The following is a 20,966-nucleotide window of genomic DNA, read 5'->3' as shown; positions in this document are numbered from 1 at the left end:
TGTACAATTATTCATGCAAGAGAAAGGTATAGTGATAGATCATCGATGTGGATTTTTAAAATGTTCATCTGAAACCTGATCTGATGGTCAACCCAATAGTGTAGCAGCATAGCAAACCTGTTGTGCATTTTGTGATACAAGCACCAAATTTGGCACAAATGTACATTAATATGTTGCGAACATTTTCAGATATTGGGCCACTTGAAATTCCGTAATTTTTTTTTTCAAATTTTTTCAAATTTCGTAATTTCAAATTTTTCGGGTGACACCGTCACAATTTCGGTCTTCGAGGCCGGCCGATATAGTGGGGCGGCTTAGCCCAAATATTCAAAAGAATTGTGCATTTTGTGATACAAGCACCAAATTTGGCACAAATGTACATTAATATGTTGCGAACATTGTGTGGTCAGCAATGAAGACGAGAGTCTGAATTACATGTATGCAAAAGACCTTGTGAACCAGTGAAGCAAATACACGGGTAAGCATGAATTAAATCTAGGGCATGATATAATTTCCATGATGTTTACCTCTACACTCAATGGTGGAAGGAGGTAATGTTTTGATCCCAGCTTGTCTGTATGTCTGTTTGTCTGTTAGTCCACAAAATTCCAGACAAAGCTTGTAGTAGTGGTAGTTGTAGTGGTAGTGGTGATAACAGAAATTGTTATATAGAACTGAACTTATATTATTATTATATGCAGAAAATAACTTCATTTCTATATGCCCTGCAGTGGACAGGTTAATTGGTTTATGCACTGAAGGGGTCACCCTGGTGTGCACTGCTGTGTTCTGCCTCACTGAGTTGTTCAGGTATGATGTACTCAGCACAAGCTTCCGGTCGGCCCGGAGGTGGGGGTGCGGGGCCTGTCACGGAACGTCAAAACAAACGGCCTGCCGGGGCCGCCCAAAAGTCGGGCGTGAGGGGCGCGTCCACTAATGGAACGCCTCTCGCTTCCCAGATCGAGGGCCACGTGGTCAGGAGAACCTCGTCCCTTCCGGTCACACTTTGCCTATCGGCCGGCCTCGAAGACCGAAATTGTGACGGTGTCACCCGAAAAATTTTAAATTACGAAATTTGAAAAAATTTGGAAAAAAAAATTACGGAATTTCAAGTGGCCCAATATCTGAAAATGTTCGCAACATATTAATGTACATTTGTGCCAAATTTGGTGCTTGTTTCACAAAATGCACAATTCTTTTGAATATTTGGGCTAAGCCGCCCCACTACAAGCCTATCTTGTGTTCTCAAGTCGTTTCTCCCCAAAAAAAAAAAAAGAGTCTTTGTAAAAGATCTATTCCAGAAAACGTTGTAATCACGAGTCATTGCGTATTCCCCTGCAAAGTTGTATTGAGGAAAGGTGCTGAGGTACCTTGCTCATCAGTAGACTGCATGAACGGTTGAGCTGCAGTGGAAGCAGCCTGCACTCGGTTTCCCACTGCCGCTAGATCGCTTTCCAGAAGGGACAGCCGCTGCAGAAGATCCTCCACACCCTGCAGGTGCTTTCCCATATCAGTGGTCAGCAAACCTACCTACAGGGATAAAAAAAATAGTGACTGAATTTCATCTGGCTCACCTGAACCTCAAGTCTAAAATGAAACAGTTGAGCATACCACTGATGGAGTCATAGCATTGAGTGCCAATTGTCACTAGCCATCAGAGGAGTGGGTGTGATGTTTCTTCACGTTGATTTTTTTTTCCTCCTGTTTAATGAGTTTCAGCCACTGCTCCAGTTTATCTGGCAAAAGACAATGCTATTGATATGATGCTGCTCTTGTTTTTGGCCAGGCTCACCTTCAGCTCCTCCATCCACTCAAGAAGGTGCAGCATCTCTTGAAAGAGGCGCTGCAAGGCAAGCGTGGAGCGGAGGCGGCCTCGTCTCGCCTGAAGTAAGCTTTGTAGGTAGGCCCAAAGCGCCACAATGTTGTCACGACGGGCAACAACGCGTGGGGCTTCGTGGTATCCACCACTCTCCAGCTCTGCTGCCACATCAACCACCACCTGGATACGCTCCTCGTAGGCTGCATTATCTGTTTCAATTGCTTCATGCTTTTTCGTTGCTGCCTCAACAGCTGGTAGGTCAAAGCCAAAATTGTCCTGTGGTGGAGAACAGAGTTGCAGTTGTTGGTGGTTTTTGCTGTAAAGGAATGTTTTTAGATTTTCCCCATGCCATTAACTACTTAAAGTGCATGGAGCCCCCCCCCCCCCCCCCCAGGGCACCCTCTTGTTGACTGGATTTGCGTTGAGTATGGTAACACTTTATTTAATAGGTTAAAATGGGCATCTCTGCGAGATCTCTCGATTTCCGGTGTTTTTAAGATGGTTTTTTACAACCTAGAAAAAGACAAACCGATTTGAAGGTTTTCATATCAAAATATCAAAACTGAGCTCCACGTATGGCCAGGTGAGGGGATCAGTATGACAAAAACCCTTGTTATGGACACTAGAGATACATCTAAACCCTTCACATCTCAGGGTTGTTTTTGAAAAATATTAAAAATACAGGTAGAAGGGGGGTGGGGGGGGGGGCTGAATATTTATCTCTTTGAAGTTTGACCTCAAGCCTTTTTTTCCATGAACCAGACTTTGGGTGGCTAATTGGATGGAAATTGGTGGGTGATGCGAGTTGCACCATTGGAAAGAGCATGAAAAACTGAGTCGATTAAGCCGAACTTCGTTTTTTTTCCTTTGTTTTGAAATTTCGATTTCTAAGGGCTCACTTTAAGTAGTTACTGCTGCAACAACAACAAACAACACAACAATAGTTAATGCTGCCATAATAGCATTACCATTTCATCTCACCATTAAATAAAAAAACTGAGCTACTCCAATCTCACATATAAAGTTTCAAACCTCAAGACGTGGAATGGGCCTCTGATTACCTGAAACCTGCATAATTCCACAATTAGCTCAATAATAACTTTATTACATAACTATGTTACGTTGTTTGTTTAAGAGGTTGTAGTTGTAGATCAAGCATAGCAATAACACTGCTGCATCCTGGGCATCATGTAATTGTAATTGCAACTAACATCTGTGTAGTCTGTGTACGATTGTGCAGAGAAGTCGGTATGACATTTTCGTTCCTATGAATATTGAACCGAGTCATTTATGGGTTCAGCCCGCAGTTTTACACCATTTTTCTCAGGGCTGTGGTTGGTCGACTGATGCATTAGGTTCGGGCAGGAATTTGCAATTTGGGCAGTGTGCCAGCAATAGGTCACTTACTCCTCTTTAGAAGACACGATGGAATCTTTAAATGTCCACCATCTAATGCTAGCATTTGAGATACCCAGCTCAACAAGCATCTGAGAAATGGCACACTCATGAGTGAAACAGCATAACTGTGCAGCATCGATCCGACAATTTATAGTTGGACCACAAATCAAACCCAGACTAAACGCTAAAAAGGAAAGTGTGCTATGTTGGACAATCCTATCAGAATAGTATGGCATAATATGGAGCGAGCACCCAGTCACAATGCATGGTTGGGCACCGCATGAATTGCATCATCTGAGCTTAGCTTTTACCTGCAGCACAAGTTGCTGGTTGTCAGAGAGCCAGGTCTCACGGAGTGCTGCCTTCCGCTCAAATCGCTGAGCGAGTTGCTCAAGCTTCTCCTGCCGAATGAGCTCCAGACGCAATGCCAGCTCTCTTTCATGTTCGGCCTTCTCAAGCCGCTCCCAGGCCTGCATGTCATTCCAAGATATAGGGATGAGAAACAGACAGTTAGTGACGAGAGCCTATAACAAGCAGAAATGGTTTTTCAGTCATCTAGGGGATAGGAACACTGTGCCATGTACAAACATCATACAGAAATGCAATTGGTAAACATGGCATTATCTGCCGAATAGAATCCTTCCTCCCACAGGATGTCCCCGATTCCTCGGTTTTTCTCCCTGCTTATTATCTTTCCAGTTGGAAGGCAAATCTTCACTTCCTGGAAGGGAAATCTGACCGAAGGCAACTTCAGATCATTCCATAATACCTGGAATAGGTGTGCATCCACTCCTATGAGAGTGAGAAAAGAAGATGTGTCCAACCTCAAGGCTGAACTTTCTAACCTGTCTCCTTCTTCAAGGTGGTGCCTTGCCAAGTTTGTCTCTGGTGAATGCTACCCATCAATCCCTTCAAATGGCACCACAGCCAACTCCACTCATAAGAAGGATGAATGCTTCAATTATGTTTGCTTTCAAATCTTGTGTTCCCAAAACCTCACTCTTGGTACCCATCCTTCCATTTCATACCCAACTGTTCCTGGACTTCGTGTCTTTTGTAACCGAGAAGGTGAAGAAGTTTCTGGCAACCTTCGACTCTAATTCGGCAATTGGACTGGACGGCATCCAGCTCATGCATCCTAAAAACCTGCTCTCCTGCTCTTGCACATTCTCTTTCTGCTGTGTTCACTCGATCATCCTCTGGGTTAGTTTATGTCTGCTTACAAGTAGGCCAACATCACTACAAGACATAAACATGGTGCAAAAACGGATCCACTTAACTACAGGCCTATTAGCTCGCTTCCAATTATAAGCAAGGTCATGGAATGTATCACTACAGCTGATATCAAATCCTTCCTTTTCTCCAACAGACTGATTTCAGATCATCAGTTCTGTTTCAGACCCAGTCATTCCACCCTGGAAATTTTCCCTCACCTGAGCCTCTCATCCACATGAGGATATCATGAACCTCTCCCTCACCTGTTTTTGTTTGTTAATTGTCGGTTGGTTTCTTACTTTTCTCTTTGATCCCTGCCTTCAACTTCTTGCTGTGCTTCATTCAGCTTGTTCCTTGTTCACATCCATGTGTCCTCCACCACCCACCTCCTCCCCTACCACCAATCCCTTAATCTAACTCTCACTTATACTCTGCTGTTGGTGTTTCCCTGGCATCTATATATATATAAAGCAGTAAAGTATATTTGTTTGTTTGTCCTCTTATAACTCGAGAACTACTCATCGCAGAGAAAAACCAAAGGCATATTCGGAATCAGTACGTCTCAGAGCAACTACAGCACACCTTAAATTTAAAAAAACTTCGGGTTTTAAAATTAGCGTATTAGCGCAGAAGCGCTAGCAGAAGAGGGAGGGAATCGAAGGGAGGGAGCGCAGCGCTCCATCTAGCGCTTCGCAGCGCCAGCGCTTCTGTTTGCATAATGGTGCACAGGCGGTTCTCACTCTTGCGCATGCGCAAATGCGCTGTTCCGATGCTTCATGTTCCTGCAAAGACTTTGGCGCATGCGCAAATGACGACACATGGGCCACTGTATGTTCGTTTAATACGTACGCGCTTTGATGGGCGGGGCGTATGGCGTTCATGAAATGGTCGAATGCGGAAGTGCTTGAAGCCGTTGCGAGCGACTCGCACGATCTCTTGTCATGGTCCACAGGATTATCACAGAGACGTGCAGCTTCCAGCATTACGGGATATGATCGAGACCTAACTTTTGAGACCAGTCCCAGCCGTCTAGGCACCGTGGTTGGTTCAGACGACCCCGACAAAGGACGTGTTGGAATTTATCACGAGCCGATTCGAGCGCCGACGTGCCGGCGAACAAAACCAGTCATATCTTTTTAACGCGTGGTTCGATTTTTACAAAATAAACTTTGTCTTGAAGGGCTGAACCGTGCGCTCACAACGATACCGAGTTTGACCCTGGGAGAGCCGTTTTGCGCCGGCAAAGGCGCCTTGTTTTCCGTGATGACCTTGTCGTGCTGCATAGATTACCATAAATTATAATATATTACCGGCGGCGCGTTCCATGACGTCACGGCTCACTTAATTGCAATTATCTCTGGGATTCCTTGGCCGAATCGTACCAACTTCTATATATATAAAGCAGTAAAGTATGTTTGTTTGTCCTCTTATAACTCGAGAACTACTCATCGCAGAGAAAAACCAAAGGCATATTCGGAATCAGTACGTCTCAGAGCAGCTACAGCGCACCTTAAATTTTAAAAAATTCGGGTTTTAAAATTAGCGTATTAGCGCAGAAACGCTAGCAGAAGAGGGAGGGAATAGAAGGGAGGGAGCGCAGCGCTCCCTCTAGCGCTTCGCAGCACCAGCGCTTCTGTTAGCGTAATTAGCGTATTTCGGAACGTTAATTTTTCAACTTCATTATTCGGAATCAGTACGTCCCAGAGAAACTTCGTAATGTTAATTTTTCAACTTCATCCGATTGACATGGGACCAACGGCATGTGACAGAGAGTGAAACATACATGCTACATTTATTTGACGACAATGAGTTCCGACTTCCGGGTTCGTGCCGCCAACCCTGTTAGGCGCCTCTTGCGGCACACAGGGAATTACCAGTGAACTGGTACTCAATTTGCCGACCTCGGTAGGATGACAGGCTGAGTCAACCCCCCTGGTGTTAAGGGGGAGGAGGAGGGGAGGGGGAGGGGGCAGGGGGAGGGGGAGGGGGGAGGGGGGAGGGGGAATGGGGGGGGAGGGGGGAGGGGGAGGTGAAGGGGGGGGAGGGGAAGGGGGAGGGGGAGGTGAAGGGGGGGAGGGGGAAGGGGGAGGGGGGGGAGGGGCCCTTCTTCCCCCGGGCACCCCCACACCCTCCCCTCCACCCCCCCTTCCCCCTCCCCCCCTCCCCCCCCCATTTCCCCTCCTCTTCCCCCCTCCCCCTCCTCCTCCCCCGCCCGGCAATGCCGGGTACATCTGCTAGTATATGTATATGTACAGTATATATGTATATGTACACTACCGGTAAAAAGTTTTAAAACACCTCAATTTTTCCAGTTTTTATTGAAATTTTCGCAGTTTAATGTCTCAATGTACTCTGAAATTAAGCATATAACAAATAAACAATTGGAGATAAAAAAATAAATCATGGAATCATTTTGTTTAACAAAATTTAATTTACATTTTTGACTCAGCAAAGTAGCCACCTTTTGCAGATATAACCGCCGAACACACCCGTGGCATTCTTTCTACAATGGAAATCAAATATTGTTCGGGAAGTTCTTCCAGGCCTGGGGATTTCAGATCTCATCGGTAACCGATTTTCGGTTCCGTGATTTAAGTTTATGGGAACCGATGGGAAACAAAAATTCCGGTTCCGTGCCCAAACCTAATGGGAAACGATTTTTTTTTCCCTTTAGAATTTGTAAAGCAAAACATTTGTAATACAAAATTTAAAATGTAGTCTCCAATAATAAATCCTGTCATTTACATGTATGCAATGGAACTAACGCATGTTCATTATTGAGGTTGATGTTTATTATCAGAGAAGAGCAAATTCTGTCAATTTGATTGTTTATACCCTTATGAAATAAAGTTTTATTATTATTTTAAGTTATATGATGATTCTCCATTTTTTTTTAGAACTGACTTTCACAATATTTTCTGTCTCATGAGTTGTAACGCAAGACGACAACGGACATGAGTTGTAACGCAAGACGACAATGTAAACCAACAACGAATCGACCCCCCCCCCCCCCCCCCTCCCTCTGCACAATGCGATGCCTCCTTCCGTATGTCTGTGTAATGAGAAGCACATACTTTGCAGCGAAGCAATGTGACCAAGCCTTCCCCATCGCATTCCGCTTCAAAATCGTCGCTGAATGACCATTTTCGTCATGTTTTTAAGGCGACATTTTCGGGTTTTTTTCGCTTAGCAACGGATGCCATTTTGAAAAGGAAGTCTGTGATTTAGACCGATGCGCATGTCCGTCAAAGCGGAAGTCATATCGCGAACCTGAATGTGGGAAACTACATGCTATCTGCTTTGCCTGCCTAATTTTGTTGGAAATAAAACTCAACTTCTAAAATAGTTAGCTGCAAATCACACGTGAAGGTAAATACGACATCTTTTTGCCTTACACTGCCTTTCTGCGATGGGAAACGTACTTTCGGTTCCGTGTTTTTGCTATCACGTTACCGACACGCCACCGGTAAGGATCGTTTCCGTGAAATCCGCAGGCCTGTCTTCCCAACACTGTTGCAGAAGTTCCCACAAATGTGTTGCACTTGTAGGTTGCTTTGCTTTCACCCTTCTGTCCAGTTCATCCCAAACCAGCTCGATGGGGTTTAAGTCTGGAGACTGTGCTGACCATTCCATGATTTGAAGCCTACCGTCTTGTTCTTTTCCTCAAAGGTAGTTTTGACATAGGGTCATTATCTTGCTGTAGGATGAACCCCTGACCAACTAGCCATATACTAGAGGGTATTGCATGGCGCTGAAAATGCTGTGGCAGCCCTTTTGGTTCAGGGTGCCAGTCACTCTGTGCAAGTCGCCGACTCTGGATCCAGCAAAAGAGCCCCAGACCATCACGCTTCCTCCTCCATGTTTGACAGTTGGTGTCACACACTGAGGAACCATCCTTTCACCTACTCGACGGCGTACAAAAACCCTGTGTGATGAACCAAAGATTTCAAATTTTGATTCATCGGTCCATAAGACCTTCTTCCAGTCTTCAGTAGTCCACTAGCGGTGCTTCAAGGCACAGGCAAGCCTCTTTTTCTTATTTTGCCATCTTAGCAATGGCTTTCTTATTGCCACTCGAAGTATCAAACCTGCAGCTCGAAGTCTTCTCTTCACAGTTGAAACTGAGACTTGCTTACTTCGACCAGTGTTAAGCTGTGCTTGAAGCTGTTGTCCTGTGAGCCGCCTATCACGCAAGCTGTTGAATCTCAGAAACTTGTCTTCTGATTCTGTTGTGGCTTTGGGTCTGCCAGACCTCTTCCTGACAGAGTTTCCTCCAGTTTCCAAGTGCCTTTTGATGGTGTAGGAAACTGTACTCACTGACACCTTGGCTTTCTTTGCAATTTCTCCAAAGGGAAGACCTACACTTTTAAGGGTTATAATGGTCAGTCTGTCTTCCTGCTTACCTTTTTTACCATTTCAGGTTATTCACTGGACTTGAATTGCTTAAATTTCAATAAAAACTGGAAAAATTGAGGTGTTCTAAAACTTTTGACCGGTAGTATATATATATATTGTTGCAGTTCTCTATGCCGCCCTTTTTCCCCTTACCAAGGGGGGATTAATCCCCTTGTCTTTACTGGGCTTGGCGGAACCGAGACTTGAAACGCCCTTCCCGGGCGAGCGCGAAGTAGGGTTTCGGGACCAATTCTCGCTCGTACCTAAGTACCCGCACCACCACGGAAACGAGGTAGCAAGCCTCGCACGAACCACATGTGATGCGAGTACGCCGAGCGGATTGCGTACACGTGGTCCGCGCAGTTACCTAGATGTTGGAACCCGATTAGAGCGGTTGTACTCGTGCCACGCTTAGTCAATGAGGAACTCACAGGAACGATCGAATCAGGAAAAGGAAGAACAAAGGTTTTAATTATTCCCACACGTATATACAATGTTCAGGGACGCAGAGACACAGAGTAGCCTTAGACAGTCTTAACTTAATGCCCGGACAACGGGCCCGTATCACACTCACACAAGGAATTGCAGATGGGTAGATGTTCCCCAACGCGTCAATGTGGTCGTCCAGAGACGGTCCCCGTCCGGCTCTCCATGGCCCTGGCACGTCCCGCGAAGATGGTGGCAGGTGATGGCAGGGACTCGTAGCGCGTCTCCCGAACAAGGCAGATGATGGGGCGGAACGGCAAAGGGCGGGACTTTTAGCGGCTGGCGATTACTCAGCCGTTCTCACTCGCGCGTCTCAAATGCACTGTATATCGGCTTATGCGCATTTGGCTGCGCCCGCGTATCTGTACAGTTCTCACGCGTTTCCAACTCCTCTTTCTCGATCCTCCGAGCTGGTTAGTGCGCGCGAGTTCCCTTGCAAGTTCTTTGTAACGATCCTCTTCCACGCTAGTCCTCTGCTTCAAGTCCTCCGTTCATCTGCGAGTCCTTTTACCAACCCTTTTCAACGTGAGTCCTGTCGAGGGCTTTGCGCAGCGGGTCTTAGAGCTACGCCCCCCGAACCTTCTGGAACACTCTCGATCCTTCTCACCACGCCCTGTGATGCAACGCCGCCGTCACCACCTCTGAGCCTTGATTGGCGGCTCGTGCTTACCGTCAGCGCTTCCGCCGCTCCGCCCCGGTCCTCCTCTGCCTGCCTCGTGTTAACTCGCCCAATAATGAACCAACGTTAACGCAAAAAGGATTGAGGCTACGGATGTAGGATGATCGGTGGCAGTAGGGCATATTTTCTCCTGGCTCTTACTCAACGCAGAACTAACAATGCAAAGGAACTAAGCTCACAAATACTAAGACATAACTATACTATCGCGAGGCTACATGTTGCTTGTGTGACTAACTATGGGGGGCAAATTTTAACCTTTAATAGACTCACTTTACAAACTCAAAACCGCAACAATGTGTATATATATATATATATATATATATATATATATATATATATATATATATATATATATATATATATATATATATATATATGTATATATATTGTTGCGAATATGGAATTTGGCCTCCATATCCGCTTGTAAATATTCCCCTATTTTCTCCAATACTCCCCAACTTTCCCCAGTCCCCCATTCCCTAGTCCCATTGCATGTAAATAACAATCAGTAGAGCCGACCTTCCCCTTATTCCCCCATTAAATGTCGTGCCCAGGTCCACCGCACCACACGTAGACAACTTTCGGACATCTTCCTAGTTATTCTTAATCTATGTCAGTTAAGGCCTCGTTTCCATTAATTATGACTCTTCGTTGCACCAGAATGTGATTATATGGCATCAGTAGTGAGTTTAGGACCTTTCCCATACCTCCTCCCATCTTCTTCCCCAAACAACAACAATAACAACAACTACAACAACAATTACAACAACAACAGAGGGGATGGCGGCGGAGCGGGGGAGGATGCGTCCTCACACCGGCTCGATTAGCTCCAGACCATGCGCTCCACGGGGTTACCCCGAAGGGGCTGACTGTCAGCTCCTCGTCGGGGGCGGAGCCAGTAACCCCCCCCGCACGCACCCAATGAGAAGCAACGTGCCGATTCCACGAGGCGGAGCTAACGAGCCGAGGGCGTGTCACTCCCCGCCGGATATACGCGGCCCCGCGCCGGATGTGACGTGAGATGCGCCCCCAGCTTGAGACGACAAGACGCCACCTCGAGCGCTGAGAGACCTCCTGCATCTTTTGGGCCGCGCCATCCTGTCCCTGAGCACAAGGTGCACCTTGTGCTGGCCATCGAATACCCGCTTTCCTAGCCATCAATCCCCGTGTGAGTCAGTTTTTGTCCTGTTTCTCTGTGGTCTGTCGGGAATAATATAAGGTTGTGTCTAAGTGCCTGTCTTCCTATGATGTACCTCTCGCCCCTGTAATCTAACCTTTTCCGTACGAATATACTTGAGAATCGAAACATTGGTGTCGTATTGTGTTATTGTAATCCAGCCGGGTGTCTTCTTTTTCTTATTGAGCCAGCGTGGCGCGGCTTCGTCAACGTCGAGTATAGTCGGGTAATTTGTGCGGACACGACGGCCATTCCGCTCGGCCCACTTTAACATCAAAGTCGTGTCTGTAACAATTGGTGTCGGGAGTGAGATTCGAGGCCCGACCAAATTTTGAAGGAAAAAAAAAAAAAAACGAATAGAGGAAAAAAAAAAAAAATTTGGTCAAAATTTGGAGCGGCCGAAATTTGTTTTGTTTTACGAAACTCGAATTTTGCAAGTCGCGCTATGGCGGATCAAGACGGCTGGGGTCCGGTAGGGGAGAGTGAAGCAGGGTCGGTCCAGGACCAAATTGAGGGACATGAGGGACATGAGGAGAGCGAAGCAGCGAGGGTAGCAAACGCACAAAATGGCGCCTCGCTGGTCACCGCGCCCGCGACCGTAGCAGCGCCGCCGATGGATTGGGGCCTATTTATGGAACAAATAAAGGCGCTCATGGTCCAGACAAGTGAAGACCTGAGGAATGACTTGGGAAACCAAATGGGGGTAATGAGGGACGAAGAGAGGGCTCGGAGTGAGCAATTGGGGGTAATGAGGGACGAAGCGAGGGGTACCGGTGAGAAGTTAGACAATAATTTTGAGGAGTTAGACAAGAAAATTGGGAAGTTAGACAATAATTTTGAGGAGTTAGACAAGAAAATTGGGAAGTTAGACAAAAATTTTGAGGGGTTAGACAATGGGATAAAAGAGGTGAGAAATGGGTTAGAGGGGGTAGAAAATAGAATGGCTGCCCAGGAGAATCAGATAGAGGGAGTGAAAACTGGGTTAACGGGGGTAGAAAACAGAATGGCCGCTCAAGAGAATCAAATGGAAGGGATGCAAAAAGGGTTAGAGGGGTTAGAAAACACCATGGAAGGCAAATTGAGGGACATGAGGGACCAAGCGGAAAGGGAAGTTAACCAAATGGGGCAGCAGATAGAGGGGGTCAGAATGGGGGTAGAAACCAAACTGGATGCTCACAGGGAGGAAATGGAGCAGATGAGGGTGGCATCTGGGCAGGAGATGCAAGTGATGGGAGAGCAGATCAGAAGAGGAGTGAGTGAGGAGGTCGGAGGAGTGCGCGAGGAGGTGAGGCACTGTAGGGAGCACATGGAGAAGGAGGTGAGAAAGGGGACTGTAAAGTTACAGGGGGGCATAGAGGTCCTGACGCAGGAGGTGGAACAGCTGACGGTGGGACAGACGGAGTTAGTGGAGCAGGTTCAAAGGAACACTGCGGTATTAGGAGGTTTAAAGGCGACACAGAAAGAACTAAAAGATGACTTGGTAGCGACGAAGAGGGAATGTCAGATGGTACGTGAGGGACTGACAACGAGGTTGGACGAGGTGATAGAGGTAATGGAGACGAAGGACCGGCAGGTGAGGACGCACATGGAAACGGTCAAGGTAGCCTTGGAGGACGAGCTTGAGGAGACGTACCGGGGAATAAAAGAAGTGAAGCACAAATTAGAAGAAGTGGAAGAAGGGATGAGCGAAATTAAGAAGCGACGGAGAGGGGATAAGAAAGAGATAAAAGAGGAGATAAAAGAATTGGTCCAAAGTCTGTGTTTGGATCGTGATGATGTGCTCATTAACCGGATGAGGGATTCGCAGGTGATGGAGGAGAAGCGAAGAGGAAGAGGACCCGGTGTAAGTGGTGACCAATATGGTCGTGCGTATGATGCGCCAGGGGATTTAAGGAGCTTGGGGGTCGAGATGGACCCGGGTGTTCGTGAGAGGCCGTGGGTGAAGTGTGCGACAGGTCTGGTGTGCGAAAGAGGAGGTGTGCGAGAAAGTCCGACTCTGGGGTGTGTGAGGAAAAAGTGCGTGCCAAGGAGTGAGTGTGCTGGCGAGAGTGAGTCGGTCGTAGCGTGTGTGCGAGAGAGCACATGGAAGCGCGGTGTGGTGAGTGTTACAGAGGGTGTGACGGGAGAGTGTGCGCAAGAGTGTGCGCGAGAAAGGTGTGTGACGGACAGGTGCATGAGGAAAGAGTGCGCTGTCAGAAGTAAGGAAGAGTGTCCACCTGTGGTGAGTGTTACAGAGGGTGTAACGGGAGAGTGTGCGCGAGAAAGGTGTGTGACGGACAGGTGCATGAGGAAAGAGTGCGCTGTCAGAAGTAAGGAAGAGTGTCCACCTGTGGTGAGTGTTACAGAGGGTGTAACGGGAGAGTGTGCGCGAGAAAGGTGTGTGACGGACAGGTGCATGGGGAAAGAGTGTGCTGTCAAGAGTAAGGGTGAGTGCGTTGTCACGAGTGGAGGTGAAAGTAGTGAGAGTGACATGGAGCGTGAGTTAGTTGTGACAGGTGAGCGAGGATGTACACCTGGGATGGAAGGATGCACACCTGGAATGGTAGAGCGTGAGTGGGAATGCACGCTGGAGTTGGTGGTGAGGCACGTGGTTGGGTGTGCGAATGAGAGCACACCTGTGATTGTCACAGAGGAGGTGACCGAGGAGGGGGCGCGAAGAGGTGTATTGGTGAGGTGTGCGACCAACGAATGTGTGCCAAAGTGTTCGGTGGTCAGGTGTGTGACCAAGGCTGTGAGTGGAATGGGTGTACCTGGGTGTGTAAGGAAAGGTACGAGGAGCATGGAAACGGCTGGATGTGTGAGCAAGGAATGGGCTGCGGGATGTAAGCATGCAGGTGAAGCATCGACGTTAGACGGGGTAGAGTTGAGAACGACTTATAGCCGAATCGGGCCCTCGGTGCGTGCTGGGCCTCGCTTTGAACGGCCGCGTCCGTGCTCCACTAGGGGGAGCGGGCAGCCCGATAGGAAGGGTCGTTATGGCGACCACGTTTTGTTGAGACGTGCCGGCAGGTCGAGATCGGGACATTGGATGGTTCCGTGCCGAGATGGTGCGTGGGATCTCGGCCCGGGTAAACCTCCTTCCCTGCACCGAGTGCTGGACGCATCCAGCCGCTGGCACAAAACAACCAGCATCCATTGCTTGGCTTCACGAAGCCGGGCTTTGGACAGGGAGTGGCGCACCGAGAGGTATTAGTGAGTCGACTGGGTGATGAGGTTAGTGTTTTGGACCCAAAATTAGAGAAAAACAAAATTTGATGATTGGCAAGGGATTGGCAGTAGTGATTGGCAGATGATGGGCAGTGATTGGCAAATTTTTAATTTGTTGAAATTTGATGTGCAAAATTGGTAGTGAGAGACCCCCGATGTGGTGGGATGGCAAATCCACCATCCCTCACAGGTGGGGGGCAAAGGAGCAATAGCTTATGGGGTGTATGGCAGTGAAAACTAGCCCGGGTGGGTTAGGATATGGCGTGTAGGGATCTAGCGAGGATTGACATTAGGTAACGTTAAGTTTAGTTAGTGACTGATACCTGTAGTGGGGACGCAGGTAGATTAGTATGGATGCTAATGACGTGGGAGCGCAATAGTTAAAGGGACGACTGGGAAGCGCAAGTTTCAGAAGGGAGTAGTTAGCTGAGATGATGCTGTGTGTGTGAGAATTGAACAGGTGTGATTGCACAGGTGTGCAACTGGACAGGTGTGTGGAGCAGTGTATGAGTAGTGAGTGTGTGGATCAGCGCGAATGCGCTTGGGGAGAGAAGGGTGCAGGTGGCACCAGGTGTGAGAGCACAGGTGTGCAGGTACAGGTGTGTGGAGAGAGTGGGAGTGAGTGGTACGGAGTGGTGTGCATGGTGCGAAGGTGTGGATGGGGGAAGAGTGGACCCCCATCACGGATACCCGGGGCGGGTAGTGTAAGTGTTAGGTAGAGGGTACAGGTAAATTGTGGTTGGATATTGGCATTTGTGGTGCGGTTGCAGAATGGTGTTGTGGATGGGTGCATTAGTGTTGTGGAAATGGCTGGGCGTGTAGCCTGTTAGTGTGTGTAGTTGGTTGGGCACTCCACCACTGTGAGGATGTCGGCCAGGTGAGGCCGCAGGTGGGCTCTGGGAGCCGGTAGAGTTGTGGATGGGGCCCGAGGATCCGGAGGACGGACCCGGGTAGCCCAGTGCCAGAGAGGGCACCGAGTGGGGAGAGTGCCAGAGGGCCTGCCCCAGTTAGTTAGGTTAGGGTAAGGAGCAGGTAAGCTCGGAGGCAACTGCAGCGGTGGAGGTGTGCAGGTGGGTAGACCCACTGGGAGAGGTACACGTCGCAGCCCAGAAATTGTACGAGGGCACCGGGAGATGAATCGGGGGAGTGAGACCCCAAATTGAAGAGCACCACAGTTTGGCCAATGGGAATTGGTTTTTAGAACCCATAGTGTAAGAGGGCCAATGGTTTGGCCGGAGAAAGACCCCGGGTAGTGTAAAGTTGTTAAAGTCATTTAGGAGATAGTTAGGATTGATGAACCTGTCGCACCATACGCAGCCACTTACCTGTGGTGATGATGATGACTCCACACCTGTGTTTTCTTTGTTTTGTGCAGGAAATGAGATTGCTGTGAGGATTTGTGAGACGCATCACGACGTGGATGAGACATTGGGGTGATTCCATCTCTCCCTCCCTAGGAGGGACTGATGATGAATTGGTAATGGCAAATTTTGATGTTGAGTTGAAAATGGCAAATTTTGATGAGAGTTGAAAATGGCAAATTTGATTGGTTAGGAGGGAGAGAAGACGAATTTGGTATATGGGAGGAACGGGGAAGACAGTAGGGATGTTTGTTGATTTGTAAAGTAGATGTTTATGGGTAGTGTTGTGTTTTGTGGATACAGTAAGGGGTAAGGGAGGGGCCATGTAGGTTACCTGGTGGGGGGGGGGCGTACGATAGGAACGTACCTGTCTCACCTGGTTCCCATGTGCCCCCAGTGTGCATCACCTTACATTGCGTGCACTTTTGCGCCCTTACCACCTTACTCACTTGTTTCTTCTTTTGTCTCCCACCTCCGAGGATCTGGCTTTGGGGTAGAGAGAGAGGAGAGAGAGGTGCTGGCTGCGCAGTTGTGGGCCTGCACTTTCGCTGTTTGCTGCCGGGATCGATACACCATATGGACCGCAATGTTTGTGGCCACCCACAATGGACCGCAGTTCGTTTGCGGCCAAGCACCACCCGGGGATGGACCTATGGGTCAACGTGGCACCTATGCCATACAGGTGAACCACTTTTAGTTACCACCAAGTGCACCACAAGAAGAGCAAGAGACACCTGCAGGGTTAGGGGTTGTCGCATTTATTTTTAATCATTGAACAATGGTGACTGCACCGATTGGTGGTGGGGTGGTGCTTTTGATGCTGGGAAAGGGTGCTCTGTACGTTATTAAAGGCCGTCGGCCACAGAGCACTCGTGGGTTGGTGTATCGATGTTGGCAAGCGCGCTCTCTCTATGCATAACATCTGCATGTGTTCCTCCAAAAACAGGTCCTGGATCGTAGTGTAAATAGCAGCGTAGTCTTGTAAATAATGCTCCCTACCGGCTGTATGTTTAGTTTGAGAATTCTTTCCGGATTCGGTTATCCTGTGGGTGTGTTTCTGTGAGGAGAAGGGTGCAACGTCGCAGGGGGACATATTTACTCATTTGTGAATATCTGTAAAACTGTCGCACTCAGGGTAGAGTTAATAGTAGAGGGAACTACATTGCGTGCCACACTAAAGTAGGTAAAAATTTATCGGGTCGGGACGCCCCGAGGGTAGAGAAGGGTGCAATGTTGCGAATATGGAATTTGGCCTCCATATCCGCTTGTAAATATTCCCCTATTTTCTCCAATACTCCCCAACTTTCCCCAGTCCCCCATTCCCTAGTCCCATTGCATGTAAATAACAATCAGTAGAGCCGACCTTCCCCTTATTCCCCCATTAAATGTCGTGCCCAGGTCCACCGCACCACACGTAGACAACTTTCGGACATCTTCCTAGTTATTCTTAATCTATGTCAGTTAAGGCCTCGTTTCCATTAATTATGACTCTTCGTTGCACCAGAATGTGATTATATGGCATCAGTAGTGAGTTTAGGACCTTTCCCATACCTCCTCCCATCTTCTTCCCCAAACAACAACAATAACAACAACTACAACAACAATTACAACAACAACAGAGGAGATGGCGGCGGAGCGGGGGAGGATGCGTCCTCACACCGGCTCGATTAGCTCCAGACCATGCGCTCCACGGGGTTACCCCGAAGGGGCTGGCTGTCAGCTCCTCGTCAGGGGCGGAGCCAGTAACCCCCCCCGCACGCACCCAATGAGAAGCAACGTGCCGATTCCACGAGGCGGAGCTAACGAGCCGAGGGCGTGTCACTCCCCGCCGGATATACGCGGCCCCGCGCCGGATGTGACGTGAGATGCGCCCCCAGCTTGAGACGACAAGACGCCACCTCGAGCGCTGAGAGACCTCCTGCATCTTTTGGGCCGCGCCATCCTGTCCCTGAGCACAAGGTGCACCTTGTGCTGGCCATCGAATACCCGCTTTCCTAGCCATCAATCCCCGTGTGAGTCAGTTTTTGTCCTGTTTCTCTGTGGTCTGTCGGGAATAATATAAGGTTGTGTCTAAGTGCCTGTCTTCCTATGATGTACCTCTCGCCCCTGTAATCTAACCTTTTCCGTACGAATATACTTGAGAATCGAAACATTGGTGTCGTATTGTGTTATTGTAATCCAGCCGGGTGTCTTCTTTTTCTTATTGAGCCAGCGTGGCGCGGCTTCGTCAACGTCGAGTATAGTCGGGTAATTTGTGCGGACACGACGGCCATTCCGCTCGGCCCACTTTAACATCAAAGTCGTGTCTGTAACAATATATATTGTTGCGCCTATGAGGACTGTATATTTTTTTTATTGTGTGCTTTATTATTGTGATTATTGTTTATTCTGTGCCTCCTGCCTCCGGAGCTGTGTAAAGACCAAAAGGGCGTCCCATAGTCCACAAGCATACACGTCAGCCAAGTAATAGAATATACCTGTTGATAGTTATCTCTTATTCTGTGTTTTAGGGTAAGGCTGTGTCTCCCATTAATTGAAGTACTCCATTGCACCAGTGAAAGAGATAGATTCCCTTCCATTCCCATCACCAATTACCTCCGATCCAATTGCCGCCATTGGCCACGAGGCAGGGTTGGGGAAGAAAGGCGTGTCTCCACCTCGTCATAGAGGGGGAGGAGTGAACCAGCCCCGCTCGACCAACCATGAGCCAGGGGTTTGGCTACAGAGGGCGGAGGAAGAGCGGTCGGGGAGGTTCGCAAAGGTTGAGGGGCGGGGGCCTATATAACCCAAGGCAGGGGTGTGGCCAAAGGAGATGAGTTTTTACCGGCAGACACAAGGGAGCCCAAGCCGTGGAGAGGAGTCAGAGAGATTCGCTTTTACAAGAGACTGGAAGAGTTGAGCTTTTACCAGAGACAAGACGGTTGAGCTTTTACAGAGAAGAGAGAACCCGTCACACCAAGGCTCCACCAAGCTCCGTGTTGGCTCCACCGAGCGTTCCCCTCCACCAAGCTCCGTGTTGGCTCCACCAAGCTCCGTGTTGGCTCCACCAAGCTCCGTGTTGGCTCCACCAAGCGTGCACCTCCAGCCGTCCACCTTCTGCCATTCCTGGCATTCCCCGCGTGAGTCAGTGTCTTTGTTTGTTCTGTCCTGGGTAGTTAAGTCAAGTCTGCATAAGCTAATCATTTTCACTGTGTCACCTGCGTCTCATGTGCCTGTAAATAAACGTGCCTGCTTTCTTTTTGCTTATGTGTGTAAATAGTAAATAAATTTAGTAGTATTTCCAACCTTTTTGTCTTCGTTTTCCTCTTTGCATTGCGTCGTTTTCGTCTTTTCCCTCATTGAGCAGCTGGGGTGCGATACGGCCAAAGTCTGGGTGAATCGGGTGAGTTTTGTTAGGTCGCGGTCTTACACCACCGCTCGGTCTATAACATCTAACCGCGATCTGTAACAATATATATACATACATACATACATACATATATACATACATGTATGTATGTATATATATATATATATATATATATATATATATATATATATATATATATATATATATGTGTGTGTGTATAAATATGCACACACACACACACACACACACACACACACACACACACACACACACACACACACACACACACCCTTCAGAAAGTATTCACACCCCTTCACTTTTTTCACATTTTGTTGTATTTCAACCTGAATTAAAAATTGTTTGAATTGAGACTGTTTTTGTCACTGATCTACACATGATACCCTATAATGTCAAATTAGAATTTTTTTTTGACGAAATGTTACAAAATAATTAAAAATGAAAAGCTGAAATGTCTTGTGTCAACAAGCGTTATGCCTAGGTCCCCCGTCGGTGAAGTGATGTGAGTTGACAAAGTGGAAGACGCAAGGCGGCCATCTTGGATTTTGACGTGGCGACCCAATTTTCAATAGCGTTCTTCCTTATGCCTAGATACACCCACACACCAGATTAGAAGTTAGTACTTCGCTTATTTTTCAAGATATTCCGCTCACAAGGTTCAGACATACATGGCGGCGGCCATCTTGGATTTTGACGTGGTGACCCAATTTTCAATAGCGTTCTTCCTTATGCCTAGATACACCCACACACCAGATTAGAAGTTAGTACTTCACTTATTTTTCAAGATATTTCGCTCACAAGGTTCAGACATCCATGGTGGCGACCATCTTGGATTTTGACATGGCGACCCAATTTTCAATAGCGTTTTTCCTTATGCCTAGATACACCCACACACCAGATTAGAAGTTGGTACTTCGCTTGTTTTTCAAGATATTCCACTCACAAGGTTCAGACATACATGGCGGCGGCCATCTTGGATTTTGACGTGGCGACCCAATTTTCAATAGCGTTATTCCTTATGCGTAGATACACCCACACACCAGATTAGAAGTTAGTAGTTCGTTTATTTTTCAAGATATTTCGCTCACAAGGTTCAGACATATATATGGTGGCGGCCATCTTGGCGTTTGACGTGGCGGCCCAATTTTCAATAGCGTTCTTCCTTATGCCTAGTTGCACCCACACACAAAATTAGAATTCGGTCCTTCGCTTACGCACGCACGCACGTTCGCACGCATGCACGGACAGACGGACGGACGCACACACGGACGGAGGGGAAAACCATAGTCCCCCTTTCGCTCCGCGGTGCGATGGGGGACAATAAGTATTAAACCACTTTGCTGTGACACCCTAAATTGAGCTCAGATGCATCCAATTTATTTTGATCATTCTGGATATGTCTCTACAACTTGATTGGAATCCACATGTGCCAATTAAATTGATTGGACATTATTTAGAAAGAAACACAACTTTCCATACAAGATCCCACAGTTGACAGTGCATATCAGAGCAGAAACTCCACCATGAAGTCCAAGGACTTGTCTGTGGAACTCCGAGATAGAATTGTGAGGAGGCATATATCTGGGGAAGCGTTTCTAGAGTGTTGAAAGTTCCGAAGAGCACAGTGGGCTCCATCATTAGGAAATAGAAATAATATGGAGCTACCCAGTCTCTTCCTAGAGCTGGCCGTCATACCAAACTCAGCAACCGGGCAAGATCTTGGTCAGGGAGGTGACCAATAACCCAATGACCACTCTGACAGAACATCAGAGTTATTTGGCTGAGATAGGAGAAACTGCCAGAAGGACAACAGTCTCTGCAGCACTTCACTAATCTCGGCTTTGTAGGAGAGAGTGTCCAGA

At 47.8% G+C, this 20,966-nt stretch overlaps 1 protein-coding gene across 2 annotated transcripts in view; it reads right to left on the bottom strand.

Moving 5' to 3' along the window:
- The window catches only part of LOC137437861 (spectrin beta chain, non-erythrocytic 1), a 156,225-nt gene that overhangs the window by 61,632 nt on the left and 73,627 nt on the right, over positions 1–20,966 (bottom strand). For both annotated transcript variants that reach the window (XM_068132538.2, XM_068132541.2), the window contains 3 exons: positions 3,529–3,687; positions 1,793–2,095; positions 1,371–1,530 (listed from right to left, as the gene is read on the bottom strand). In XM_068132538.2, coding sequence (XP_067988639.2) covers positions 1,371–1,530; positions 1,793–2,095; positions 3,529–3,687 — 622 coding nt within the window. The remainder of the gene's footprint in view (positions 1–1,370; positions 1,531–1,792; positions 2,096–3,528; positions 3,688–20,966) is intronic.

This window comes from Myxine glutinosa, chromosome 12, assembly GCF_964187855.1.
Source record: "Myxine glutinosa chromosome 12, kmMyxGlut1.1, whole genome shotgun sequence".
In the NCBI taxonomy this organism is placed as follows: Eukaryota; Metazoa; Chordata; class Myxini; order Myxiniformes; family Myxinidae; genus Myxine; species Myxine glutinosa.
This window is presented reverse-complemented; position numbering and strand designations above follow the sequence as displayed.